The sequence below is a fragment of the Fusarium falciforme genome, chromosome 10 (assembly GCF_026873545.1).
Source record: "Fusarium falciforme chromosome 10, complete sequence".
Taxonomy (NCBI): Eukaryota; Fungi; Ascomycota; class Sordariomycetes; order Hypocreales; family Nectriaceae; genus Fusarium; species Fusarium falciforme.
In genome coordinates, this window is record NC_070553.1 from 1949370 (window position 1) to 1977359 (window position 27990).

The 27990-nt window shown below is 54.4% G+C and overlaps 8 protein-coding genes across 8 annotated transcripts; 3 read left to right on the forward strand and 5 right to left on the reverse strand.

Annotated features, from left to right (window-relative positions):
- Nucleotides 1-1580: 1580 nt before the first annotated feature.
- On the reverse strand, nucleotides 1581-3674 carry NCS54_01250900 (Hypothetical protein; the record flags this gene model as incomplete). Its single annotated transcript, XM_053157741.1, has 1 exon — nucleotides 1581-3674. The coding sequence occupies one exon, from the start codon at nucleotides 3672-3674 to the stop codon at nucleotides 1581-1583; it is 2094 nt and encodes a 697-aa protein (XP_053013716.1).
- A 1455-nt stretch (nucleotides 3675-5129) lies between these two features.
- On the reverse strand, nucleotides 5130-6803 carry NCS54_01251000 (J domain-containing protein; the record flags this gene model as incomplete). The annotated part of the gene is made up of 1 exon (XM_053157742.1): nucleotides 5130-6803. One exon carries the CDS (start codon nucleotides 6801-6803, stop codon nucleotides 5130-5132), a length of 1674 nt encoding a protein of 557 aa, XP_053013717.1.
- A 7524-nt stretch (nucleotides 6804-14327) lies between these two features.
- On the reverse strand, nucleotides 14328-15563 carry NCS54_01251100 (Hypothetical protein; the record flags this gene model as incomplete). Its single annotated transcript, XM_053157743.1, has 3 exons — nucleotides 14328-15247; nucleotides 15299-15359; nucleotides 15429-15563. The coding sequence occupies 3 exons, from the start codon at nucleotides 15561-15563 to the stop codon at nucleotides 14328-14330; spliced, it is 1116 nt and encodes a 371-aa protein (XP_053013718.1).
- A 2426-nt stretch (nucleotides 15564-17989) lies between these two features.
- Nucleotides 17990-19682, forward strand: NCS54_01251200 (Hypothetical protein; the record flags this gene model as incomplete). The annotated part of the gene is made up of 2 exons (XM_053157744.1): nucleotides 17990-18094; nucleotides 18174-19682. The coding sequence occupies 2 exons, from the start codon at nucleotides 17990-17992 to the stop codon at nucleotides 19680-19682; spliced, it is 1614 nt and encodes a 537-aa protein (XP_053013719.1).
- A 1318-nt stretch (nucleotides 19683-21000) lies between these two features.
- On the forward strand, nucleotides 21001-22537 carry NCS54_01251300 (PSDC domain-containing protein; the record flags this gene model as incomplete). Its single annotated transcript, XM_053157745.1, has 5 exons — nucleotides 21001-21056; nucleotides 21104-21463; nucleotides 21515-21593; nucleotides 21643-21814; nucleotides 21864-22537. 5 exons carry the CDS (start codon nucleotides 21001-21003, stop codon nucleotides 22535-22537), a joined length of 1341 nt encoding a protein of 446 aa, XP_053013720.1.
- A 124-nt stretch (nucleotides 22538-22661) lies between these two features.
- NCS54_01251400 (Hypothetical protein) lies at nucleotides 22662-23621 on the reverse strand (the record flags this gene model as incomplete). Its single annotated transcript, XM_053157746.1, has 4 exons — nucleotides 22662-22873; nucleotides 22930-23097; nucleotides 23145-23202; nucleotides 23256-23621. The coding sequence occupies 4 exons, from the start codon at nucleotides 23619-23621 to the stop codon at nucleotides 22662-22664; spliced, it is 804 nt and encodes a 267-aa protein (XP_053013721.1).
- A 1635-nt stretch (nucleotides 23622-25256) lies between these two features.
- Nucleotides 25257-26540, forward strand: NCS54_01251500 (Hypothetical protein; the record flags this gene model as incomplete). Its single annotated transcript, XM_053157747.1, has 1 exon — nucleotides 25257-26540. The coding sequence occupies one exon, from the start codon at nucleotides 25257-25259 to the stop codon at nucleotides 26538-26540; it is 1284 nt and encodes a 427-aa protein (XP_053013722.1).
- A 224-nt stretch (nucleotides 26541-26764) lies between these two features.
- Nucleotides 26765-27730, reverse strand: NCS54_01251600 (Fructose-bisphosphate aldolase; the record flags this gene model as incomplete). Its single annotated transcript, XM_053157748.1, has 3 exons — nucleotides 26765-27156; nucleotides 27207-27586; nucleotides 27636-27730. The coding sequence occupies 3 exons, from the start codon at nucleotides 27728-27730 to the stop codon at nucleotides 26765-26767; spliced, it is 867 nt and encodes a 288-aa protein (XP_053013723.1).
- Between the last annotated feature and the right edge of the window lie 260 nt (nucleotides 27731-27990).

Sequence of the window (27990 nt, forward strand, 5' to 3'; positions counted from 1 at the left end):
AGGGCAAAAGCCACAGGGCCAAGCAGAAGACGAGGAATTCGTCATCTTAGTGTACTAGTGCGTGGAGAAAGAAATCCCCATAACGAGTAAAGGTCATGGCCGGCCTTTCCGAGTTGTAACGCATGCTTCTGTCGTGTGCCAGATCTGGGCGGTGACTTGTCTCCAAGAGAAGCTTAAGTTTGGTGCGAAGCCCAGATCCAACGGACGACAGCCGAAGTTTGAAGTTGCTTTTGCTCCATGGGTCGAGTTCGAATCATGCAAGCCAGCACAGCGGTCAAACTTCCATGAGAGGGACCTGCGAGCAGGAGGGGGAAACACGCAGCGAAGATAAGGCGGGTTTTACGCTCCGGATCAAGGATTACGTCCAGGGCGTCAGAGCGATGGGCAAGTAGATGTGGTAGGGAGTGTGAGAGACTCGAGCTAGAGCCCAAGATGGGAAGTATGCCTGGGTGACACTTCCTGGTTCTTGCTTCTGGTATCAAGAAGACTGATCCCATCGAAAAGACGGCAGCCGAGCTTGAAGGAGAACAGAATGTCGGATGGAAAGGCACGCAAGCTTGCGCGATCCACTGAGTCCCAGACCAGCTTGTAAGTTGGAGTGCTCCCAAGTCGGATGGATAGATGTGACTGGGTAGGGGTGACAACAAGTCAATCCGGGACCCAAGAAGGGCTGAACAAGTCCGCGATGGTTGAGTCCGTGTGAGACAAGCCAGGGCGGCAGCCAAACTTGTCGGTTGGATGACTGCTAGGAGGAGGGGGAAACACGCGAGCTAATGAGGTCGCCTTGGTTGCCGAACCAAGAATTATAGGGAGCTGATGAGATGCCTCTGGTTGTTGAACCAAGAACTCGGGCGCCAGGAAGCAAAAGATGGATCAAAATCGCAAATGACGAGCAATGAGTGACCACGAGGTGGGCGTTGCCCCGGTACCATCTACCTAGGACCCGTGCAAAAGAGCCCTGTGACCTCGGCCAACCTCTTGGAGCCGAGCTCTTTCGAGTGATGGGTAAACTCAGATGGCAAGAAGTGTGTGAGAGACTCGACATATAGTTGGGGAGGTGGGATTGATGTTGATGAGATTTGTGATGCTCCTTGATCCGATCTCAGATCACTTGTGTTGGAGTTCTCTTCAGTGGGATGGGAGGGGTATCAACAAGTCAAGCTGAAGGGCAAGGGGCGGGCAAGGCTTTGAAGAGGAGCCAAAAGCGTGAAACCAAGTCTGGTAATGTGTATGTGGATGAATATATATAAGAGTGTGTGATGGTTGTGCTGGTTGATGAGGTTGAACTTGGAGGGGGAGGACTTGGGTCTTTTATGGACGATTCTCCCCCTCTCTCTTCTTCAATCTCTCCTCCTCCATCTCTCCCTCTTCAACTTCCTCTTCGCTTCCTCTCTCTCGATTCTCTCATCGTTGGTCATGACAGACCGCCTTTCCGTACGTTCCCGTCACGCTCCATCACGAGCTGCAACCAAGCATGCCGAGCCCCGTCCCGCTCAACATACACGTCAACTTTAGGATATTACATCAAACACGTCAACTCCCGTGCCGCGTTTCAAGATTCAAGATTGGAAATTAATTAATCACATGTAACGCCTATCGATCCCCTGCTTCCCCAACGGCACGGCCTTGTCCACCGTCGCCAGCGCCACGTATCCCTCCTCCGCGTCTGGCTTGACATCGCCTATGCATAACCTCATTTTTCTAAGCCTATACGTTCGATCTGCTCCATCCTCCATAGAATGCTCTCCCGTAGACGCACTTGAATATGGATTATCCCGTATAAATGTCGTTGCATAGTCCAAAATATCAGGTCCTCGTCTCTTCACACCCAAAGCTGCAGCAGCGAGGGCAGACAGAAACATGGTCAACGACGCAACGTACAGCATGGCCAGCCACGCTTTATTCACGGCGAGAACCCTCTCGTTATTCGTCTTGTGACCCGTTGCCGTCAGTCCCGCAGGCGCGGCTCCGTGCTTTGCGCCCAGGGCGGCAAACTTGTTAAACTGCGCCGCGCCGAGGGGCGTTAGGGAGGCGATCCAAAAAGTGTTGAGCAGCTGCGTAAAGCGCTTAGGAAACGCCTTGTAACCCCTCTCCCAGTCCTTTTTCGATCCCGAATTCCACGCGTTGTCCCATGTCGGCGTCACAGCGTATGGCTCATCGGAGCTGAAGAGGTACAGCTCCATGGGAGACGGCAGGTAAAAGCTCCCGTTCCGTCTCGGCTCCGTCATGTTGACAAACATCTGCAGAAAAGCATGATCCATCCTCTTCCCCTTTGCCGCGCCCTGCAAATCATCGACAAACGTCAAGTTGCTGGGCTTGGCGCCGGGAGTGTACCGGATGCGCACGGCACCGCACTGCGAGTGGTGGCACTCAATCTCGACCTCGACAAACGTCGTGTCCAGCTCGCAAAAGACGTTTGTGAGCTTTCCCGGCTGGTAGGACGTTACTTGAAACAGCCTTGCCTTGGTGCCTGACTTGTCGGGATTCGACGTCTCGATGATGAGCCCCTTTCCGTTGGAAAAGTCGCGGTGCTCGTCGACGTAATCCCCCCAACCATCCAGATCCATAGAGCGGTTGTTTGCCGTGCAACTTGTGGTTATGTACGACGTGTTAACTCTGAATGTGTAATTAAAGGCTGGGAGGAAGGGTTCCAGGGGTTTCACTGGCAGTCCAACCAACGACGAGTACACGTCAAACGAATCCTTCAAAGTGTACCACTTGTCAACGTCGACGCCAAGATACGGCTCAATCATGGGTATCTTGACGTTGCCCCAAATGTCCAGCTTACCCTCCTTGCTCTCGGGCGGAGTCGCAAGCGCGGCAGCAAACGTGGCAATGACGGTAGAGTTGGCAACCGACCCATCGGCCCCATAGACGGGAGGCAACTCAGGACGCACCTCGAGATAGCTGCAGTTCCACGGCTGCTTGTGCGCGTTGGGTACCGTGTCCAGTACCCGCAGCGCAGCCTGACCTCCCAACGGAGAGAGCGCCCAGAAAATGATGATGACGGGTGTAATCAAGTTGACCGACTTGAGGACCAGGGGCGAAGTGACGGCACTGAAGGTAGTACGGCTGCGGAGGAGGTACTCGAGGCTGAGGACAGAGATGCCGCGCTCGAGCTTCCACGCCGCGACGGCGGTCAAGAGGTTTGTCGCGATGGCAGCAAACACGATGGGGAAGATGGTAGGTCCGTACTTGGCCAGGTCGTACAAGGTTGAGACGGTACGCCAGCCGCTCTCCCTCAGCGGTCTCCCTTCGTAGTGACTGACAGCACCCGCATAGAGCAGAAATGCCAGGGCTGGGATAGCCAAGAACAGGTCAATCACCAAATGCCATATCATCGATCTCCTCTTTGATAGCTGTGACTTGCGAGTCGCCTCTGCGTGCTCCCTAGCGTTCCTCCTCAGAGTGTTGTCGCTTGGTAGACCGAATTGGTCATGTGCAGCCGATACATATTCATGGTTCGTGTATTTTCGATCGGCGGTATTTGTAGCGTCGAAGTCGGTGTTGTATGCATGTTGTTCTCTCTGCCAACCTTGACCAGTGTAAGCAGTATCGTAGTCAAACGGCACCTCTCCCTGCCTCGTGACTCGATCGTCAGGGTACGGCAGCCCCCTCGCAGACGGAGAATGCTCAGAGCCGAGGGGCACCAGCCCGTACTCTTGTCGAGGCATAACGGCAGCACAGCAGGCTGCTGCTGGCCCATGGATGCAAAAGGAGAGATGGCGGGAGGAGAAGGCGGGTGCATTTTTCCCAACAAAGCAGCTGCCCGCGACAGCTCACGCTGCAAGGCGCCGCCTCCAGAGGCTGCCTTGGCACAACAGTCTTTTCGCATAGAGGCCGATGAGGGCGGCGGTATTGGTTGCGTGAGAAGATGGCGTTCGGTCTAGACGCCTCATGCGACGCCATCTCAGCTGGCGTAGGACTTGACCACGCAAGCAAACAAGGTAATTCCATGGTCAGACGGGCTCAGGTATGAAGCCCTGAGGTTCCTAAATGGTCAAAAGCGCAAGTTCAAGTTCTAAAGCATCTGCTATTGGATATCAACATCGTAGGAGGTGTGAGCAGTTGGCTGTCGGTATGGTTCTCTCTTTGAGTCTCTGGCTGCCTTGTGGTGGCGTTGCAAGCCACTCCCACAAATGCAACTGCGAAACAGACGAGGCTGGGCATGAATTGGGTCTAGAGATGTGACCGGTTTTGGATCCAAGAGAGGACGTGTGTTTAAGCTTATCTCCAACCGGCTACGTAGGTTATTGTCGTTCAGTAGCTCAAACCCTCCTCTGTATGCTTCAGCCTCAAGAGAAGCTATTCTTATGTTATATCACGTCATGAGAAACAAGGACAGCAATATTGGTGTGCGGCATGTATTTACAATCTATTTACGGAGCAACAGTCTCCGTGACTCTATACTATATATAATGACAACACGTCACAAAGGCAATAGACTTTGATAGCGGGTTTGACATCATTGATAACCAGGTCAGGCTGTTGCAAGCCTGCCTTATTCTATCTGTTCGTCGAGACTCCATCTCCCTCCAACTCAGTAAAAAGAATCTCATCCAAGCGAGTGTGGTATCCCCAACGCCGTCAAATGTCGAAAAAAGAGAGCAAGGAAAATCTCAGACTGGGAACCTCCCACGATCCCGTCCCCTTGCATGAATGCCGCCTGTATATCTGCGCTCCTTGTGCGTCAAGCGAGCGGCTCCAGATGCACCAACTGTTCCCATGGGCCAGCAACCTGTTGACAGTGTATGTTGATATTCATGAATGTCTCCAAACACGCGAGCAAGTCTTTGTACCGTGATCCAGTCCTTTATCCAGATGCCGGGAGCGTAATCTCAAAAAGCAAAACCGTAAAAGTCAAAGAAATCATCAGAGCAGATGACCAACACAACCCATCACGCCTTATATCATCCCACATTTGCAGGTGCTAGTATGCAACCCGCAAGTAAATTTCGTATTTCGTTAAGACATATGTCGTTTCGTAAGTGTATGAAACCAGGAAGAGAACAAAGAATGCAAATGCCGATAGACAGAATCGTAATAAAAGCCGGTATGATGGAATACATGCGTTCAAACGCCGTGAAATGTAGTTGAAAACAAATGGTGGCTCATAGCCACTCTGTTGCTCACGCCGGCGTCGGGTGAGCATACTCCTCGCGGTAGGTCGGGTACGTGCTGTACTGCACGTCGCCATAGTCGTAAGCCTTGGACGTCTTGTACTTGTCGTACTGAGCGTACCCGGGCGAGTGCGCGTAACTGGCATCGCGGGACAGCGAAGGACGCTCCCCATAGTGGGAATAATATCCCCCATAGGCATCCGCCTCAGGGTCCGCAGCGCGCGAGAACGAGTTTTGTAGCCTCGTCCGACCGCTAGTATCAACTCGATACTGCGTCACATGCTCCCCACGGGGTTCGGGGGACCGATGCTTCTTGCTGCGGTGCTTGCGCTCTTTTCGGCGACGCTCATACTCGTCCTCGGATTCACTCTCAATGATCTGAGCGTGCATCTTGGAGCGGTTTCGACCACGGGAATCCACGTCGGGATATCCGCTATATGTCTGAGCTCGTGACAAGTTGGGAATCGGGCGACCGCCATACCCATCGCTGGGCATGGTGCTGGTCCGTCGGGGAGGGGAGCCTGACAAGATGCCGGTGCTGGTGGCCGACTTTTGCACATGCGGGCGACCCGAGGGAGAGACGTCAACCTCGATGGGGTCATCGAGAACCTCTTTCGAGGGCTTCTTCTTGTAGGCCTTCTCGCCTGAGGATCCACGTCGGGGCTTCGCTGACGACCGGCGCACATCATCATCCGGAGTGGCCGGAGCAGTAAATGGTGACCCGACGGGGGGAGGAGTGGGAGCTGCTGGAGGCTGCATATGGCGAGCATATGGGTTCTTTTTTTGTTGTCGCGAGGCGTTGATATATTTCAGAGCCTCCGATTCCTTGTCCTCATACGATTGTTCCGTAGGTATAGAGGGCATAGGCGGGGGTGGCACTGAATCTGTCGCAGGGGGCGCCTCTTCCCGGTGGGCGGAGCGATCGCGGTCGTGCTTCTTGCTCGACTTCTTCTTCTCCGACTTGGGAGCAGGCTCCTCGTCGTCGTACGTCTCGATATATGGCTTCGCGTGACGCTTCTTCTCCTCGGACTCCCGCTTGCGCTCCTTGTCCTTCTCCTTCTCCTTCTGTTTCTTCTCGGCGCGTCGAGCCTCCTTAGCTTCCTTTTCAGCACGTCGGACGGCGTCTTCGGCCTTCTTTCTTCGTTCACGCTCGCGCTCACGCTCCTTCTCTCTTTCCCGGATCTCGCGATCACGGTCTCGTTCCCTCTCTTCACGCCTCGAGGGCTTGCCTTGATACGACGCCTCCCTTCTCACGGTGCGAACACCCTCGAAGATATCGGCACCGCGAAGATCAGTATCTTCGTAGGAGCGCGAGTAGGAGAAGACCTTGGCGCTGGGCGAAGTGGTCTTGTACGTGCGGTCGTTGGTACGGATTTCGTACTTGAACGAAGGAGTGGAGCGACTTGATGATGAGCTCGCCACCTTGGCCCGCATCTGCTCGCGGAGTTCTTGAAGTCGGACCTGATCATCGTACTTCTGTCGTTGCTTTTCGTCGCTGAGGAGTTCGTAGGCTTGTTGGACTTGTTGGAACTCGTCCTGCTTCTGAGCCTTCAAAGTCGGGTCCTGGACCTTGTCGGGATGGCATTTGAGGACAAGCTTTCGGTGGGCAGATCGGATCTCGGGGAGCTGGGCATCAGGGGAAACACCCAAGGCCTTGTACGGATCAGGAGGAAGTGTAGACATGATTGATAAGTGGTTTGTATCTGGAGTCGGCACCCAAAGATTGCTTGGTGCCGGAAGGTAAGGTATTTAGCTGAGATGTGCGTGCGTTGAAAGTAGACTGCTATTGCATCGATCCGAAGGTCGTCGGAAGGGCGAGGCTCAGGAGGATGCTGAATGAGGCTGTCTCCTCAAGGGGTACGGCAGGGCTGGGCGGCTGTTTGTAAGTTGGGCTGGCTATGTTTGTTTGGACCAGCGATAGCGGTAGGCGGTCGCGGGCGGTTGTGTCCTGTAATGGGTGGTCTGGGCTTTGGGGGGGGCGGTGTCTCTGTGTCTCGTCGCCAGAGCAAGATGAGTGGGTGCTTGCTCGGGATTGCAGGGTACCGTAGAACCAGGCAGAAACTTGACTTGCAAGTGCTGGATCAAACGAGAGACCGGGGTAGGGAGGCGAGAGAGAGCGAAAGATGAAGTTTGCGTGATGCAGCCCGCTGCTGAACACGACCTGAGTATAAATCTGTAAGGTGGTTTTTGCTTGACTGTTCACGTCCACAGGGAACAGCAGAGCAATGCGGGAGAAAGGGACGTTCGAGAAAGCGGCCTTGGGGTATTGAAGAACAACGAGCCAGATGAGGTCACGGGCGACGACTGGCTGGACCAGGGAGAGGTGATTCGTCGATACCGGGGGGAGCGAGGGCGAGGGACTAGGAGTCGACGATCAGACGCCAGGAGGGGGTCCACGGCTTGGAGTGGACGACAGGGTTTGCTGCTTGGGGGTGGTCCAGGCGGTCCACTTGGCCCTTGGGTGGTGCTCCGAGGTGTCAAGCAGCTCTCAGTGGCTGCGGGTGGTCCTCAGGGTGGTCCCTGGAGGGGTGCTGCTGTGAGCGGTACTGGCTGTAACCGTAGGCACTTGGCAAGTGGTCCCTCCTCTGTTGGAGCTGGGCCTGGTCGCGACGGTGGAGTAGAGATGTCGACTCGCGGACTGGCCCTCTAGAGGGAGCAGGGAGGGAGTGAGTGGGCTGGTGAGGCCTCGGGACGAGTCGTCGACTGGTCCGCTATGGTCTATGGGCCTGATGGTCGGGGGCTTGATTCGCCCGACAGCAGTCTTGGCCTGTGGTTACTGAGTAGAGGGCAGCTGGAGGCTGCCGAAGACGGGGGAAAGAGACGAGCGCGAGTGGTTTGACTCGTGAGGGTGTGCGATGGCGCCTGAGGTGCGTGGGTGGTTGGTCTTTGGTGGTGTTGAGTCTTGTACCTGTGGTACTTTTTGTCCGGCTTCAAGGATGGATGCCCCAGCTGAATGGGCAATCACAGATTCCTCCTTGGGTGAGGGTGAGGTCAGGTTCTGATCGGTTGTTGCCTGAGGCGTCAACGACTTAAAGTACTCGCAGTGGAGGAGCAAAGCGAGATCCACGGGCTTCCAAACCTATCGACCCAATGCTTCAATCGGAAAGCACGACGCGACGGGTTTGTCGGCGTTAATCAGGTACAGTGGCAAAAATCTAAGAGATGCCCCTTGACAATCAGTCGTCCGGTTTATCTCTTCTTTCACTTTTGGGGTGGCTTATTCGGATTCTTTTGGGGAACACGAGTCGCCTCCGACGTCCCTTTTTGAATTGGCTTCCCGTCGGCGGTGGCGGCGACGGCGATATGTGAGCTGACTAGCAGCTTGGAGTGAACTGACGCACCGGAGGAGCTGCTTGGTAAGGGTCAGGATCTCAGCTCAGCAGCGAATGGCGGTGCCTTGCTCTGCCGGGCCGGCGATGGAAGAGAATCGAATGCCCTCAGCACTTACACACACCCACACCCAGCCCAGACGAGTTAGTGAGCCGCGAGCACCATGGCTGGTGCTGAAATGGCCCCGAGGCCCGCTGATGCAGAGCTGCGCCAGCGGCCGCGAATGCCCGGGTCTCAGTGGTCAATGGTCGGCTGTCCGCTGAAACGGTTGGAAATGCAGCCCGTCCTGGTTCATTCACTGGTTCTACAGGGAGTGGGATGTGGCGTGTAATGCGCAGGAGGTACGCGGTCATTACGAGGCCGCACGCGGGGAGATACAAGGGGCCTAGTGGCGACGTATACGACGACCGATGTAGCTGGCCTGTTGAGTCAGGTACCTGGTGAGTCAAGGGCTGCTGCTCCTCGCTCGCTCTCCGAGGGCTTCCATCGCTGCAGAGATGTGCTGAGAAAGCGGCTTCGGAGCGCGCGCGCAACGATGAGCGTCCGTCCCGTCACGATGAGTCGGAGCGAACAACGAGGAGCGACGGAGAATGAGTTCAAATGATGCTTCGGGGCCGGGGTAGTGTTAAAGCCGTCCACGACAGTCATCATGATTAATGTATCCGATAGAATGATTCATGGAAGGATTCTCGTCTCGGGGTGAAGGAATAATGCGCTTCCAGAAGGCGACTCCGTGGTGGTGTGTCCGGTACATGACATTTGCTACATCAAGCACCACCAGCAGATGTACCTCTGCATCTTGGTGGCTGGTGACCAAGTGGCGAGTTCGGCTAGGTATTGAATCGTTCGGTTCAGATTCTATCCCCAGCAATCGTCTACAGTGAACCCCATCCGCCCTTCAGTTCGGGGTAATCCGTGGACCTGCTTAGACACGGCCAGAGATGCGGTCGGTTGTGATCAGCAAACGGTGGGCTCAGGGTCCATTGTGGAGTGAAACACGGATCATCAGAAAAGTCACAGGGAGGAGGAAGCCGAGAGGAGAAGGTTCAATTGGAGATTTCCGTACGATTACTGCACATCAGTCGACCGAGGGCCGAACAAACTGACACTGACTTTAGAAGGAAAAAGCAATAACCGGTTCTCTGGGCCCAATGCCTGACGTTGGATACCAGCCCGCGGGCGTCCGCGTGACATGAGGGAGCTCCAGCAAACGGGACCCCGATGAGCTTAACAGCGCTGTAAGCCCGATCGGCATTGCTTTTTGATGGTGCGCGCGGGAACGAGGGGAGCGGAAGCGGGAGGGAGGGAGGGAGCGGGACGAGACCCAGAGGCGGTGTGAGGCTGACGATGACTACGCAGTAACTACCTACAGTGCTAAGAGCCGACGCCTTGGGCGCGCTGTCTTTTAATAGCGGTTGTTAGTACACAGCTGAAGGACGGAGACGGCTTCGTATCTCAGCATCCTCGGCAAGGCTGAAGCAATAGACTAGATGAACACGATGGGCGGTGCTTTGAGGCCAGACAGGTCGAGTGAAGCGATGTCAGGGTTAGCTTGACTTTCAAAGTGCAAACGGGGTTTGAAACTGAGGGTGTCGTCCAAAACGTGTCCAGCATAAGCACCGACACATCACATTTACAACAGACCATGGAAGTGCAAATGGGTGCTTCTTGGGTTGTTTAGGTGTCCTCTGATTGGGCCATTGACGCCCAGTTGGCTGACTGGCTTTGGCTCTCGTCTCAGACAGTCTGGGCTGGATTGGTCCTGATGCCGATGAGGCCATCCCAAAGTGAAGATGGACGGGATAGCAATAGCTACCCCCATCAACCTCTCTCAATGGGATAATGTGCAGTTGACAATGCTAAGCCCTAGCACGGATACATGGATCGTCGATCAGCAATTCAGGTCGGCTCTCGACTCTGGGATCGGCAATTCCCAAGCGTCAAAGCTCCCATGGAGCTCTCGTGGCCAAGCCAAGGCAGACCAAGCTCGAGAGTCGGTGTCTGGTGATGTCCCATTGATGCTCGTGCCGGCAACCACCAGAACAGCCAATTGATACCACCATCTCCATGGCGACGAACATGTTAGCTTGAGAGCAATGCCCCTTCCTCCAAGGCAGCTTGCTGAAGCGATGCAAGCTAGAGGGTAGCTCCAGGCAAGGTACCGCAGAGAGCTCCACGGAGGAGAGGCTATCCATCTTGGCTCGATATCGCTCTATCAACGAGACTAGCAGAGCAGCAGGCGACCAGGTGCAGCAGATAGCCCTGGCAAGGCTCCCCTCCTCGGTCCCCTTGCGAGGTAACTTATGGAGTGAGTGGGCGTCCCAGCGTTGCAGGCCATGGCATTCGCATCACGAGGCATGCATTTTCCCAAGTTCCACGGCGTCTCCAAATCTTCTCTCGCTTCACCCCCTGCGGCCCGCCAGAGGTGGATACAAAGCATCTGGTTGCCATGGCTTTCATAGCCAAGCGAAGGGGTTCATGACAGTAAACAGAAGATGGCTCCGTGTTGCGCCGGAAGTATAGAGAGACGAGAGGGTCAGACGGAGCCTCCACCCTATGGTCCGGCAGTCAGAAACCCCCACGGTGTAGAGGGAACCATGGCGAGGTGCTCTGTGGGGTGATGGTTTTCATGAGAGAGCGAGTGTCATGATGCCGATGGCACACGAAAAAAGAAGACACACGACCATCTCAGGGAATGTGTCCCTGCTGCCGACTCCTCATCCGATGGGACATGGACCTGCAGATGTCGCGACCAGACGAATTCGCTCAGGCCAGGCAGACCCAACCCAACGCCCCAGGCCAGCATCAGGTCTACTGGAATGGAAACAGAGGGAGGGTGGTGAGGGGCAGCTTGGCCTCTCTGCATGACACCATCCAACTTGTCGAGTCCTAGATTTCTACCCAAAGAAAAGACTGGCTGATGCAGTTCCAATCACATCACACTGGCTCGCACAATAAGCGCCTACACGTATTGTGACGGTGGACGGAGAAACCACGCATCCCCATCCGCTCTCAATAGTCAGATGTCTCCCAGATCAGTTGTAAGCATCGGGCTCTTATGACAGTGGAAAGGGTGGTCATCGGTCTCATTGGCGTCATGGCTCTGGTCGAACGGCTGGCCACAGACGACGCACACCAGAGACAGTAGCAGAGACAGAGATGGTTGTTAGGCACGCAATGATTGGAGGATATCTGCTCCGCTTGCTCGGGAAGGAGTGGAGCTTCAAACGGCTTCCCATTTGACAGCAGCTTCCCCCCAACGTCGTCCCTGGCCTTGTCCAATGAGGCCTCGCTCCCACGTCTCGCTGACTCTCTTCTTCTCGCCTTGCTGAGGGCTTTTTTCAGGCAATACGGACACATTCGACGCCCAAGAGCCCAAAGAGTGCGCATTAGATGCGATGCGCTGTGCGACAGGCCCATGTCTGTCTATGACTGGTCCAGCTCGCAGCCCGGCAGCTGAGGGAAGATCCTGGGGAAGAGAAAAAACGGCCACCGCCAGAACGAGCGAAGCCAAAAGAAGATGGTCGACGCCCAAGCCCTCGAGTCTTAGCCAGGGGGTCTGGTTCCCAGTCAGGACAATGGCGGTGGAGCTCGACGACCGAAAGAAGGAGCTTGCCGACTGCGATAGGAATAGCAACACCGACTATCTGCGCGCAGACGAATCGCGAGCGGGAGAGATCGATAGGGACCCCTCGACGATGGCCTCTCTAACCGTCTACAGGCAAGACCGGCGCTGCTCGGCTGGGGCCTGACTTGATCTGGTGGCAGCCAGTGGCTTGAGGATCACAGGCCTGGGCTCCTAGGTTGATCCCAGCTCCCCCAGAGCCCCCGGCAGCAGCCTCTGTGGTTGTTGAGAGCAGGTCTGTCTGTCTGGCCGCAGTCAGCACCAACACGAGCTGAGGTGACATACAGCATACAGAGCACAGCATAACGGGAGGCAAAGTTCTAGAAGGGTTCTGCCAGCAACACGCACCTCTGTGCCCCGAGGTGCACGACGAAGCTGCGAGGACGACGATCAAGACCAGTGCTGCAGAAGAGAGAAGTGCCATGACATCCAGGACGCACCACCATCATACGGTTGTGGACAAGCACCGCGAGGATCCAAAAGAGAGGGTGACCCGGGACGAACCCACTGCCTCTTGGGCCATGCCATCGTTGGAGCGGGTTTTTTCTCACTACGCTGTGGGTGCAGCTGGTGATGGAGGGCCACGCACCACGTGGGCGGTCTCTGCTAGACGCCGGACTTGGCAGAAGCTTGCTGTTGGACTCTGTTTGCGATGGGGCTTTTCCAAGTTATTCCTGCTTGTTTGCTCCCATGGTGACGGCAACACTTTGTCCATCTGTCCACCATGTCAGAGACGAGCCCAGAAACTTGGTATCAGGCCCATAACTTGCTGGAGCCCGACTGCATCGCTTCTACAGTACAACCTATGCACAACTAGTCGATCGATACCCTAGATCATGCCGCGATTGGCGATGGCATCCATGATGCTCTCCCACGCGTTAATGACCCTCCCTCTGCCAGGGAATATCCCGCGTCAACCCGCGTGCCATCCCCTGTCCAAATGCCTCACAGCTCTCCAAGTCAGCGGTCTCTTTCTCTGTCTACCCGGCGACCTCGTCGATCAGCCATGAGTCTTGTACCCGTTCCTGGGAAAATCCCCGTGTGCCATCTGTTTTTCTTACTTTTTCCCTTCCTCGCCGTGGCGGGCGCCAAACGCGGGGTGATGGCCCGGGCGTCTTGTGCATCTCGAGTCTGTCCCTCATCGTACAAGAAAAGAGAGGCTCTCGTGAACCGTGGCTTGACTGGGCTGGACCATGCTTCGCCGCTCCCAAGATAGAAGACCGCGTTGGACAGGAGACTCAGCCACGCCATCATTCTGGGCTGTAGCGCCCACCTTCTTGTTTCTCCTCTAGGGCTGAGGGCATCACGACGGCTTCCCCTAATGAGACTCCCCCGTAGTGGCGGTGAGAGAAGATGGCATCGCAATTGGAGCAGCTTTCCCCTGGCCCACACCAAGCTTTCTTCGAGTCCCCGCAGATTAATTGAATCCTCGATCCATGTCCCCGATGACCGACTACTGTTTTGTTTGGATTCTATACTCTTGTTGGTTTTCTGTAACTGCGACGACCGGTCATGGGGAGGGAGGGGCATTTCCTCCTCGGTGTTACCATGGGAGAGAGGGGCGTCATCATGGCTTCCCCCCTTCTGTTTCACCTCTGACAGAGGCAATTTGCTTTGTGCTTGGGCCGGTGTATCAATGGGAGGGGGTGATGGCACGACGTCGGGACTTGGGGAAACTATGCGTCTTTGCTTTGGAGCTCGGAAGAGCGCCACGGCGTTGTTCCTGCGGCGGACAAAGAAAGTGGCCAATATCGATTGCAAGCAACGTGATGATGTTCTAGATGGCTCCCGAGGCTGCTGCTGCGCTTACTCCAGGGTAGGCCGGGTTCGATACTTGAGACTACACGAGGAGACATGATGGCACGATGGTGGCTGTAGATGAAAGGGCCTGGCATTGGCTTTTCCTAATATTGGTGTTCTTGCCATCTTGATGGGTGTATTCTTTATTGGAACCACGTCGTCGTGGTCATAAATTACAGTTAATCCCGTCCGACGCTAGGTGTCGTGGTTGATGAGTGCCACGGTTCATCGACAACGTGGAACCAGATGCTTTGCTACCAGTCACATAAAGAACACGACCTAAAGGGGGAGACTGCAGACTGACACGGCATGGAGCTGCACTTTAATCATTTTACATCCGGCCACTTGAAAACTTGATAAGAAGCCTCCATGTCGGTCGCAATCTTCTCGCCGAGCTGGTTGGGCATCAACCCGGTTGAGTCAATGCCAAGTCTAGGGTAGCCAGGAACGAATCAGGGGCTCTCGTCGTCCCAAACAGGAAGATCCAAATCGACCACGATGGGCTTGTAGAACTGCTTGCCGCCTACGTGCGGATACCGGCTCTTCATGATGGCGGCGTTCACCACACACGTCTCTCGACGACCCATCCTGCCAGCGAGGGCGGCCTGATCGCACCGCGGAGACGAGGGATCGCCCCCCAGTCCGAGGGTCCCGTGGCCGGCTTGGACGTCTGCTCCAAAGGTATATGGAGGACAGTCCACCGTGGTGATGGGATCTGAGGGTGCCATTGCGTCAATGTTTCCTGCAGTTGACCCTGGTCGACCTGGGTGAGATCCGTCGTTGGCGAGCGAGGGAGCTTTCTTCCCGGTGAGATCTACCAAGCTCGTCTTGTTTCCCTGACCTGGGTCCTGCCAGCGGACGACGCTCTCTTCCTGGTAGACGACGTTTCGACAGCTCAGGTCCCACGTCACCCGCTCGGCGCCTCTTCCGCTATGGATGTGCCCGCAGACGGCAAGTTGTGGCCTCACGCGCCAGAGGGCCTGCCGCAGAGCCTCGCAGCCGGTAGCTCGACGCTCATCCGTCTCGTCGCAGTGCGTCCGCGGGGGCGTGTGCGTCACGACGATGTCCGTGTCGAGGGGGATGAGCTCCCAAAGTGAGGTCAGATCGGACCAGTTGCTGTGGTTCTTTGGGGCGTCATAGTAGAATGCCCACAATCCGTGGCGTGGAGAGTAGGGAGACCCAAAGACCTTGAATTCCGTGTGTGGTCCTGTGGGTGATCTCAGGCGGATGGTAGCCGATTCGTGATGGAGATATGTTATCGAAGATGAGGCAAACAGTCCGAGACACTCTTCTGACGACTGAGGGTTATTGTTGTGAAAGTACATGCCATGTTCGGCGTAAAAGTCCGAGTCTAGTGTGATATCATGATTCCCTTTTGCCTGCCGTCAGTCATCATGACTTTGATCATATGGAGTTGTCATACCCGCGATGACAATCTTGGCCTCAAAGTCTGCCTTTTCCAACCAGGCTATCGTCTTGGAAAGCTAAATCTTGTGGTCAGCCTCATTCTGTCGCCCCAAGTCAAACGCCTCAGGGTCCAAGGGGCGACAAACCTCGGAATAGCTTCCCTGGTTCGTCAAGTCACCCGCATGGATGAGGACATCTCCCTTGGGAAGTTTGACCGTGCAATTATGAGTATCCGAGATGCAGACGATCCTGGTCCTCCTCCTCCTCGTAGACGATGCCATGACGTTGGCTGAGCCGTTTTATGCAACGTCGTCCCAAAGGGTTGGTTGAGTTTGTGCTAGTTGGCAAGCCAAAAGTATGATGAGCCTCGGTGAAACCAGAAATGTGATGGCGACTGTTGGCCACGCGGGCTGCGGGGTTGTCTTAGACAAGTTCGTTCAGAGAGCGGATGCGAGAGTCATATCGACTGGCTGAGTTGATTGTCATGAATGTAAGGGAGAGCTCGGCGTATTTGTTGAAGGGGGTTGGCTGAGAGGTTGGTTCACGTCATTGTCGGGGAGTTGAAGCAACTGAGAGCTGATAGAGATGAAGTTTGTATTTTCAAAGCTATGTCGGTACGGAGTAGAGCATCGAGTAGACAAGGTGAATCGAGAATGAGATTCGAGCTGAAGATGAATGAGTCACGTCGTAAACTGAGCAGGTCGTGAGAATAATGACGAGCAGCAATACCAGAGGTGAATCAGTTGTTGGTCAAAAGGACCGAGGCTGAGCGGCCAAGACGGCAAATCTAGATCCAAATTCAGGCATTCATTGAGACCCAAGGGAAGGGAAGGGAAGGACTTTTGACGTGCTTAATGAAGAGCAAAAAGAATGCTAGTTTGATGAATGATGGAGGTTGTCACGGCCGTAACCGAGATGTTGGAGAAACAAGTGCCGTGGGATTGTGGGGCTGTTTCATGAGGACAGCACGGTGCGAGGACAGTGTGAGGCTAGCATCAGCGCTAAAACTCCAAAACCTGTGGCGGACAGGTTCTTTTCTGGTTGTCGACTTGAGTTTTGGTGAAGGATGAGTCTATTCGCAACGTGATGCTTGTACCGTTGTCGATGATGAAACTGGCCACGTTGAAAGTTTCTTTTGTCTTCTCTTCCTTCCTTGTTGCTCCTGCACCCTGTCTTGTCTGGGAAAAAGTACTCTTGCAGAACGATAACCAACCCCCTGTCAGTATGGACAAGGAACACGACAGGGTCAGAAGCGGCCGGTCCATTCCCAGCGCAACGGGACGGGCTCTGGAGGGAAGCTAATCTCGGCATCGCCTTGTTCAAGTCAAGGAGACGTCGTTCCTCTGGCCATGTCGAGGACGATTGTAATAACGACGCTGGTCGACGTTATGCCACGCTGATTTGTTTCCCCGCTCAGAGGCTAGAAGGAGGAGAGATGCCAAAGCTGAGCAAGGATACCTTGACGGCGCCAGACGCGAAAAAGCAACTAACCTCGGACCAGATGTTCTTGTCTCCCCCAACATCAACAACGCCAAATTTCCCCTCTGACCGTTCGTGTCGTCCTGCCCTTGTCTGTGACCCTGGCACGGGTCTGTTTCCTTCAGGGGCCGGGACTCTTGTCTTCCACTCACGGCTGGTCTTTATCTGCGCGCCATTCCTCCAGTGCGTCACCAATTGAGCAATCAGAATGAAACAAACGGCGGCGGCAACTAACATGGACGGGCCTAGCGTGCAGAGGGTAGCCTTAGAGGCTGTAGAGTTGCGCCAAGTGTGATTCTGCCGTCGACAAGAGGATGCAATCATCGTACATGAACCGTGGCGTAATCATGACTCCTCATTAGGTGGCCTCCAGCGAGGGGCCGAGAAGAGAAGAGAGGCTGGCCCTCCGGATAGCCCGTGAACGAGTCCTGCTGCAGACCACATGAACAGCAGAAAAGAGATCTAACCATCCTGGTACAAGATGTCTCTCCATCATACAAATTCATATCCCGTCTCAAGCCACCTCTAGGGTCCTGCTGCTCACCCCTGCAAGGCCGCCCTCCACTGTATTTCCGGGAGAGCCCACTGGAGCCCGCTGAAATCCTCCTCCGTAGCAGCCCCGGCCACAGCGGACGGGGAGGGCTGCAGGGGCCTGGAGGCACCGGGTTCTAGCGCAGTTCAGGTGCCCGTCTCCAGTGGACCGCTAATCCAACACAGTGCGGCTATCCCGACGCGCCCTCAGCCAACCAACCCCCCTCGGACGGGACCTCCTGTCTCCCGTCCTGCAGACATCAGTCCGAAAACCCCCCATCCTCATCTCTCTGCAAAGCTCCCTCTCCGAGCCCGACGCGCCTCGATTTTCTAGAGGCGTTCCGTGATCTTGACTGACGGCGACATCTCCATCGTCGGCTGTCGAGGTTTACGTCTGTCGTTGTTCTTAGAAGCGGCCTTTGTCTTGTCTTGTCGCCTCTTTTCACGATCCCCTCCTTCCCCCTTTATCGCCGGCTCCGACTCGTCGCGCACCTTTGACCCGCCACGAACCGTCTCTCTTTGTCCGACAGCGAATATTCCGTTTTACTAGTGATTAGCTCGAGTTGCTACCCATATATCCCGACACCGACTTCTCGTATACGATCGCGCATTCTCTCGCCGTACTCACCCTTCGTCTCTCGCTCCCACCGCGCCGCCAGATCCTCTACTCATTCAGGGGGTTGCGGGCGCCATCGATATGGCCACAATGGCACCCGCCCCGACTTCGACCGAAAACATTACTCCGCCGCGCAGCAGTCATGGCTATAGGGACTCGTGGGGATACGCCCATCCCCAGAAGGAGGTACGAAACCTATCCGTCCTGCAGGAGGTGTCGACGTCACGGGACATCTGCATGTGCTGCAGTACTGACCGCTCGCCAGGACCTGGACGACGATATGAATGCCACCACGAACCACGACTACACGCATAAAAATCACTACTCTAATCAGAACGGCAACTCGAACGTGCCATCCTACCACTCTGCCATGGACCGACCTAGTCGCAAGAGGAACTCACATGACAACCTCTCGAGCGGCAAGGTACGCAACTCGGTGGACGGGACACACTACGGTAGCGAGCCCAAGACGAGTCCAACTCTAGATGACGGCTCCTGGGCAACCTACGGACCTCACTTGAATGGTGATGAGTATAGTCGAAACGCCGTGCCCTTGGAAAATGCCGCCGTCCCCGACGAAGAAGAATCCAAGTGGATTCACCGAGACAAGCTGGCAAGAATAGAGAGCGAAGAGCTTCAAGCTGCAGGCTTCTTTGTCCCCAGAACGCGCAACCATAGCAAGCAGAGACGAGACAGGAGCCGCAGTGCTATGCGCCGAGGCACCGACGCGTCCGAACAGAGCCACGCCCCCAGGTCTCGCAAGAATTCGACCGCCGTCGAATCACGAAACGCCGAGCCAGTGGTGGAGAGCTGGGATCTGCGAACTCCCGAAGAGATCCGTGAAGAGGAAGCCAATGCTTACTTCACTTCAAACAACCACAAGGGAGGCTCTCGCATTCCGGTTGCAAAGGTTAGTCCAGTGCCTATCGTTGTCGACTGTTTTGAGCGAGGATCCATTGTTTCGAGGAAGACGAGCGAGAGCCCCGATGGAGAAGAATCATCTTTAACAAATGAAAAGACTCGACCTGGAAGCGCACACATGAAAGGGCCAGACACCATGTCGCTCAACGGAAACACGACCTTGCCTGCGCCGAAGCGCTCCGCTACCGATACGTCTCCGAAGAAGCCTGCGCCAGGCGTCCGGAAGACGTCAGGGCCGGGCAAGACGGCGACCACGACGGGTAGACCAAAGACGCGCTCTGGGTCTACCGGTGGAAGCATCTCAACCCGACCCTCTACTAGATCCGGAGAATTGTCTCCAGGAAACAAGGCCCCCGAGGGCGACCCCCCATGGATGATCAACTCTTACAAGCCCGATCCTCGACTGCCCCCAGACCAGCAGCTGCTCCCGACAGTCGCAAGGCGTCTACAGCAGGAGAAGTGGGAGAAGGAGGGCAAGTTTGGCGATGTCTACGATAAGGACTTCCGGCCGCTCAACGATCACGCCCTCCTGAGGCCCACAGAGCCCGAGAAGACCGAGAAGGCCGAAGAGGATAAGGATAAGGACAAGGAGAAGTCGCCAACAGAAGACGAATGGCCGCTCAAGCTCGAGCCGACAAAGAGTCCGACTCAACGCCCAGGCGGATACTCTACCATGCCCAAGATCTCGGACAAGCATCACAGCCCACTGCCGAGCCCAAGGACGCCAGTTACACCACATGCGCCACCACAAGAGGAACCGAAGCCTCAACCAGCTTCCCAAGCTCCAGTACAACAACCACCAGCACCCGCTGACGACGACAAGGGTGGCTGTGGATGCTGTGTGGTGATGTAGAGTCCCTTCAGCCTTTCCCTTCTGTCAACCGCGCGATCCAGAGAAAAAAGAAGACCGACACCGACCCAATGTGTCCCGACGACACTTTACGACGAAACGAATTTCCTTGCCAATTACCTTTCTGCTTGCATTCAGCCCTTGTGTTAGTTTACCGTACCATACCAAGCCAGCCGCCTGCTTAGCGACGCAACTGCCATTCCCTTTGTTATACCGTGTTAGCGATTTCTTTCATATACCTGGATGGGATGCTACCAGCCACTTGTCGCCGTGATGCAACCTCATCACGAGAAGAAGAGAAGATATAGTCACTGGCCTGACACGGATGCTCGACGACGACGAGTGGTGTTGGTTCCCGGCCTGCAGACGGGACTCTGATTCCTGCTTTGGGCGTCCTACATTCTCCTGTATTTAATTATCGGCGTTGGCGCTTCATTTTTATTTGTCCTTTTTATACAGTTGGTTGCGGTTTTTGCTTTTGACTTTTTTGAGGTGTCTCTCTTCCCGTTGCACTTTGTGAAGGGAGGAAAAAAACACCAGAAGGGGGAACGATAAAATGGGGATGGATGCTGGGTGTAGTTGGTTGAACTGGAGCGAAAGTCGCAGCGATTCTGGGTTGGATGACCCTGAGTTGAGGCCACCGGTGTGACAGCTCTCTTGAAGGGAGAGGGGAGGGGAGGGGAGGGGCTTTCCATCAGCACTCTTGGAGATTGGAGATGATGGGTGTGGGATGAATAACAAGACTTTAAGATGTTTGCCTTGCCGAGCCGAGAAGAGTGAATGATTTGATGTGACATGCTTTCCATGTGTCCAAAAGCGGCCATGATAGATGATGGGGACCTCGGACTCGAACTCAAAACATATTCATCAGGCCATCAGGGTGAATGATACATCAACTGTTCAGCTGCGTCGACGCAAGTGATCATGAAGTTTACACGAAATCCATCAGCCACACATCAAAATCCGGTACCGAAATCTTGGAGTTTTGACAAAAAGCTGGTCTTTCTGCACGAACCCCACAACGTCATCATTACACACTAAAAACCACCAAATGGCGATCCAAGTTTCGGCAGATCGGCACACGATGTGGTTGCGCGTATTCTCTCAAAAGTCTACGACCAAGGCGGCAGAGCTTTTATGGAAACGGATGCGACTAATCAGCTGGTGTTTTTGGGGTGGAGTTGGCGGTGCGTTTGCATCATCGATTGGGATGTGACGTGGAGGTCATGGGAAGATGGGGATTTATATAGAGGCCTGATCTCGGTGTAGATGAGCGAAGGGTATTGAGACTAGTTGTCGTATCTGATAAAGATAGTACACAATGGTTGTTCAGCACGGAGACGCTCACTACATCCCCAAGGAGCATCGGGTTCACAAGTAAGCTTATGAATCTCCAACTTAACCATCACCACTGACGCCCTCAGACCCGGTGCCTGGCTTCCTGCCGACCACCGCGTGCACCGCGAATACATCCGTCGCGTAAGCAAGCACGCCGACGACAACCCCAAAGACTTGGTACCAGTCCTCCAAGAGTTCAAGGATTTCATCGAAAAGACACCCCGCGTGTACATGTACTTTGTGCAGATGTTTGAAGAGATTCCCCAGAAGCACCCCTACTGCAATGATCCGACGGGCACGCCGCAGATTAGGGACTATGAACACATGTTGCAGGTGTTGAATCATATTCTCACGAGGGCGCCGGAGTGGACGGATGCGGCGGAGAGCGTGGGCATGGTGGGTGTGCCGATGAATGCGATTTTTGACTATCCCATGGGAACGCCGAGGTGAGTTGATGTGAAATTGGAGAAGGACTTGACTGATGAGATGGGGGGTAGTGGCTATGCTGCTTTCTTGGATCCTGATGTGAATCGGATGATCAAGAAGGTTCTCAATGAATGGGGCAAGTTCCTCCAGGTAAGACAGACCTTGATGCTCTTGAGTATAGTTGAGCTAACATTTCAAGACTCCCGAATCGGCCGAGGTTTTGGGAAACCACAGACTGGGCTGGTTTGGCGAGACTGGCCTGGGTGATCTCGTCGAGGTCGCCAACGCGCCCAAAAAGTCCAACCTCAAATTCGAAGAAATGTATGAGTGCGATCCCTCGGCTACACACTACGGCTTCAAATCCTGGGACGGTAAGTGTACACGCTCACTTGAACGATGCTTTGCTTACGGCGTGTTAAGACTTCTTTACCCGCAAGGTTCGTGATTCGGCTCGTCCGGTCGCGTCGCCCGAGGATGACCTCGTCATTGCGAATTGCTGCGAATCGCGTGTGTACAACATTGAGCGAGATGTGAAGCTGCGTGATCGCTTCTTCGCCAAGGGTCAGCCTTACTCGATCCTCGACATGCTCGCCCACGACCCCTTGGCCGAGAAGTTTGCAGGAGGCACCATTTACCAGGCGTTCCTTTCCGCGCTGTCCTATCACCGCTGGCACTCGCCAGTGTCGGGAACGGTCCGTCGAGCGTTTGTCGAGGAGGGCACGTACTTTAGCGAGCCTCTGTTTGAAGGCGTCGGCGAGCCCGGCGAGACCGAGATTTCGCTGGCGGGATTGTCGCAATCGCAGGGGTACCTCAGTGCCCTCGCTACGAGGGCGATTATCCTGATCGAGGCGGATGAGCCGGCGATTGGGCTGATTGCGTTCATCGGCATCGGCATGGATGAGGTGAGTACGTGTGAGATCACGGTCAAGGAGGGGCAGAAGATCAAGAAGGGTCAAGAGACGGGCATGTTCCATTTCGGCGGGTCGACACATTGTGTGCTCTTCAGGAAGGGCGTCAAGCTGGAGGGGTTCCCCGAGGTTGGGAGGAAGGAGAATGTGCCTGTCCGTAGCCAGTTGGCGGTTGTCAAGAAGTGAGCTTGTCGCTGAATGGACAGGGCACTATTCTGGGTCGTTTTATACCACGACATAGTCAGGCACATGGAACAAATCGAGGAATCGTACAAGTCATTCAATTAATCGTCAGCTCAGCTCGTTTCACTTATTTCTTCGCATCGTCCTTCATGCCAGCCTGGATCCAAGCCTTCGAAGCAGCAGCCTTGGCCTCAATCTCCTCCTCGGTCAGCTTGTTGGTCTCAAAAGCAGTGTGAGGCGTGGGCACATGGCGACCCGCTTCAAACCCAGGACGCTCCAGGAGCTTGTAGAGCCACTTCTCAAGGTGAGGGAACTCGGAGAGGTCTACGCCAGCCCATTCTGCGAGTTGCGTTAGTGGCTATATTAATAGGTGAGGGTCAAGAGGGCAAACTTACTGGCACTTGAGACCCAGCCCCAGCAGGAAATGTCGGCGATGGTGACCTTGTCGCCGACGATGTAGCCTGACGACGACTTTTCAAGGTGCGTGTCCAGGGTGCGATACAGGCGGCGTGTCTCGTTGACATAGCGGTTGATGCCATACTCAATCTTTTCCGGAGCGTATCCTAGGGAGGGTCAGAAGAGGCAATTGATGGGGATTGAATGCACGCACGCTTGAAGTGGTTTGCCTGTCCCTGCATGGGTCCCAAACCGCCCATCTGCCACATGAGCTGCATCTTGTTAGCATCGGATCGTTGGTGGACTCTGGTAATTGAGAACTCACCCAGCTCGTCGTCTCCCAATGCTCGCGAGATCCATAAGGATAAGAGACCTTGTGATCCTTATCATAGCGATCAACAAGATACTGCAAGATGGCGCCCGACTCAAAAACGCGAATCTTTTCACCGTTGAGGGTGTCGGTGATGGCGGGGATGCGACCGTTGGGGTTGATCTCGAGGAACCAAGGCTCCTTCTGCTCGTTCTCGCTCATCTTGATGGGGTACACCTTGTAGTCGAGGCCGAGCTCCTCGAGCAGAATGGAGGCCTTGATGCCATTGGGTGTGCCCACGGTGTAGAGGGTGATGTCTGTCTGCGTCTTGGAAGCCATGTTGAAGAGGTGTTTACCGAGCTGAGCGATGCGTGAAGTCATTGAGCAAATGAATGGGTGCACACAACTGCTTTATATGTAGATCATCCATTGTAAGTGAGGGGTTCCCCTTCCCGAGATACGATTATTCATTCGATTTGGATCCGGCTTAGAAATCCAATAGGAGCCCACATTCTGCTCTTTCCAGGTTCGGATTCGGAGGAATAACTGTGTACAGGCCGTTGCTGCCGATGGCGCCATCTTAGTAATGACGCTCCGAAATCTCCTTGGGGGGGCACGGAGTATTTGGGCCCGAGGGTCCGTGAGATGACTGACTACGTCTGGGACTTCAATGGCTCCTCTTGGAACGTCTATTGTTGTTCATCATCTGGGGCATTTCCTGAACCGACCAACCTCATTTTTATATCTTTTGGCGCATGAGTTTGTTTCAGCTTTGAAGAGGTCCCTCTGCTCGAATGGCCTTGGTCGGACATCTCATTTGGTAGATTACGGCACGTCGGAGCACAGCACCTTCGACCTTCGAAGACGTAGAGGAGGCTCGATCTTTGGGTCCTTATATTCCATCGTTGTATGAAGCTCGGAAATTGGACCTTGATCAATGCTGAACGAAGGCAAGCTGGCCAAAGCGGGCCTGGTCTGAAGGACGTGATCCTCTGCATGAACGATCTTGTGCTTGGTTGTGGAATCGGGGGGTCCCTTTGAACTCTACAAAAACGTACTGCCTATAGCAAGCTTAGGGCAATGCAGGTTGGGTTCTTCTTGTGGCATCTGCTGTTCTTCTATCGCGGTCTGCTGCAGCTGTCAGCACCTTGACTCGACTTGCCGATTCCGTGTCGTCTTGGAGGCTGTGGGAGGTGTTGCATCAGTAAACAATCTAGCTGCGACTGCAATAAGGCTAACTGTTTTGAGCACCTGTTCGAATTGAACACCCAGTACTCTCCTGCATTGTGACAAAATCGTAGAACGTGAACTGTTTGATCCCCGTTGGCTCGCTGGAAGATGCCGGCCATCCATTGCCGACTTCCGGGGACCAACGACACTCCTCGGATTCGAGTTGGCAATGACCATATGCCAACAAAATTTTGCGCCAGTTTGTTCCCAATGTTTCTAGTACCTAGTCATAAGGTTGGCGAAATACTAGCTCTTGCATACGTTCACGATGTACCCGCGTAAACAGGGGCGACCTGCGTTGTGTTCACGTTGACGAGTGCAGCTACTATCACGCCGCGTTTCCTGGGGAACAATGCAAGTTAAAAGTCTGTCAACCTAAACTCTAGGAGGTTGGTGATCTGGTCCTCGTGCTGTTTGAAGGAGCCTGTGTGTATCTGGCCCTTGACTGACTTGCGTTTATTTAGAGACGTTTGGGACCTGAAGGTTAAGTTCTGCATATGGCAGATTTCTAAAAAGCCAGAACAACCCGTTTGGCCTGATAAGGCGACAATAGGTGGGCGACCATGATTCACTGTCGGATCGTGGAACAATATTTATTGAGGAGTGATGCATCTCGCCCAGATTGTTTTTCTTCCCTCCACTCACCACTTCCATCGAGGAACCACGCTCCCTACTGACCCCCCAAAAACAACTGGGTTTCGATTTGGCTGCCTACCTCTACACATAAGATCCTTTTTGTATCGGTTTTACTCTGACACCTACCTGTCATTATTTACAGTACTCAAAATGGCCCGTATAGGGCTGGACAAGCTGGCACCGGAGCTGATCGAGCTTCTGGTGAAGAACGCATTCGACACGAACAAAGAGCATATGGGAAGAGGCTATGACGTCCCCGAGACCATCAATTTTCATACTTCGTCAGAGAAAGACGCCCAACTCGAACGTTTTCAGGTCTGGGGGGACCTTCTCAACCTGGCCGCCACCTGCAAATATCTGCGTCGCGTCGTCGCTCCCCTTGTCTGCCACTACGACATTGAAAACAACTACACTTCTTCGTTGCTTATTTCGGCCAAGCGGAACAACGTTGCTGGCATTGCCATGGCTTTAAGTCATGGCGCGGACCCCCATATCGGAGATCGGACGACAGCTGTATCGTGGACCTTCGGTGAGCACATCGGCCGCAAGGACTGGAAGGCCCTCAACCTAGAGGACCAAGCTACGCCCCTTCACTGGGCAGCCTTGAATGGCCATATTGAGGCAATGGAACTGCTTCTAAAGCACAACGACGCCAATATCAATCACCGCGTGAGAATCGATACGAGCGTGGCTAGATATCGGAGCATTGGTTGCAGAAGACGCGCGGCGAAGTTCTTGCAGGTTTTCCCCTTCCCGGATAAGCCTGTTCAAGAGGTCACCGCTTATATACGCCACGGTCTATGGGGAGTGGATGACTCCATCTGTTATGAGACGATTGAACAAGGCGCCAATCCTCTTTACTTCGCCCTCTTGGCCGGTAATGTCGAAATGTCCGAGTTTCTTATCAACGCAGGCTCTTCCATGGACACCCATCTTGGCACTGGCACCACCGCTCTGCATCAAGCTTGTCAGAGGGGGAGCGTTGAGCTGGTGAAGCTTGTGCTCGACCACGTCAGCCCCAGAATCGAGGACGCCATGGGGAATACCCCCGTTCACTACCTACCCGATGATGCGCCCGACAGAGACAGCATCATCGACCTCCTTTTGGCGAAAAGTGGAGATGCATTCGCAATCGGGCTGGAACATGAGGAAGTGGAGTATGACCAACTGCTCCATGTGTTCCAGAGGAATAGACGTGTAAACATTTGGTTTCATACCAGATTCTACGGAGAAGAGCCACGTGATGATCTGCTTGTCCGGAACGATGGGCAGTGGGGGACGTTCTGGAGGCTGGAAACCGAGAATATGACCGTGGCATCACCAATTTTGTGTGGTGGTCTTGTCGCCGAGGATGAGGACGAGGAGTTGGCTGAAGAAGAAGACGATGCTCATTTCGAGGAAGTTGGTCGCGAGTGGGACGAAGAAACCGCTTGATCGTTACGACCTAGACGCTGGAAGACGAGCTTGGGACGATGATACTATGAACGACGTGTGGCATCTTGTTTGTTGGACTTTGTACTTTTCGCACTTTTGTTCTGTATAATAATTGCTCCGCATCTTTGAAATCGGGTTTGTTTCTGCCGAGTCGACCAGTAAAGACTCTTAGGTGCACATCACTCTGGAGCCTTCTGCTTCCAAGATTACACCCTCGACTTCTCCTATGCCTTGCCACTGCTGCCGCAAATATCCATCCACCTCTCGACTTCCTCCTGCAACACTGCAATCCCCTCATCCGTCCGCTGCATAAAAGGCTTATCGGCATTCTCCCTCAGGTGCACATGCCACACCTCCAGCAGCAGCTTGTTGACGTTGAGCTTGACAGCACCTGCGTCGATGCACTGCTTCATGATGTCGGCGCTAAAGTCATTTGTACCGTGGAGCGCCATCAAGGCGCGGCCGCGGATTTGCTTGTCGATTGAGGAGAGGCGCTCAAGGTCTAGCTTGGGTCCTTCGGGAGGGTAGTCGCCGTGGATGTTTCCGACGCTTGGGGCGAGGATGTCGATGCCTGCTTTTAGGAAGTCTTCTACTTCTTCGGGGGTCGTGAAGAGGGCTGTAATTCATGGTTAATGTGGGACTTTAACTGGAGGGGATTGAGCTTGCCTTCGAGGTCACCAGTGTCGGCGATGCCATCTTCGCCGCCATTGATACGGCCACTCTCTGCTTCAACTGCTATACCATGCTCGTGACACAGCTTTGTGAGAGCAGCGGTTTTGGATAAGTTTTCTTCGTGGTCATAGTGGCTCATATCAACCATGATAGAGTCGAATGGAAGGCTAGAGACGACTTTCTTAATCTGCGACACGTCCTGCGCATGATCTAGATGAAGCGAAAGCGGAACAGTGGCAGATTTGATGGCAGCGGATGCAGCCCAGGCCATCGTTGGAAGTTGCTCCAATGTTGATGGGAATAAGAGTAGAATCAATGGAGAGCGCTTGGATTCGGCGGCTCTGACCAGAGCTGTGAGATGCTCGACGTTGTAACTGTCATCCGATGAGCATGAGCTTGGTGGAGAGGGGCAGAACAACTCGCCAGATGGCTGCCAATACCCCATACTTGCCTTTGACGGCATCCTCCAGAATCTGCAGCGTGCGATTCGACTCTTTTAGGGTTCCTGTAGAAGCCATTCTCAAAGCGGCGCCAAAGTAGATTCTGGGATGTTGGATTCAAGTCGCGACTCGTGAGCGACATCACATCGTGGGGTGATGCTGTTGAGATCTCAAGCGGGGCTCTCCGCTAAGCTCGAGATTGGCTATCGTGATGGTCAATCCGATGACCAACCAATAAGTCATGGTTCAAGCTTGACTTGGGGCCAAGTCTCCACTGAGTTCTTTATCAATCAGGGCAACTTTGAGATGCCTCAAAACTGAAGTTGGGAGGCTTCTTA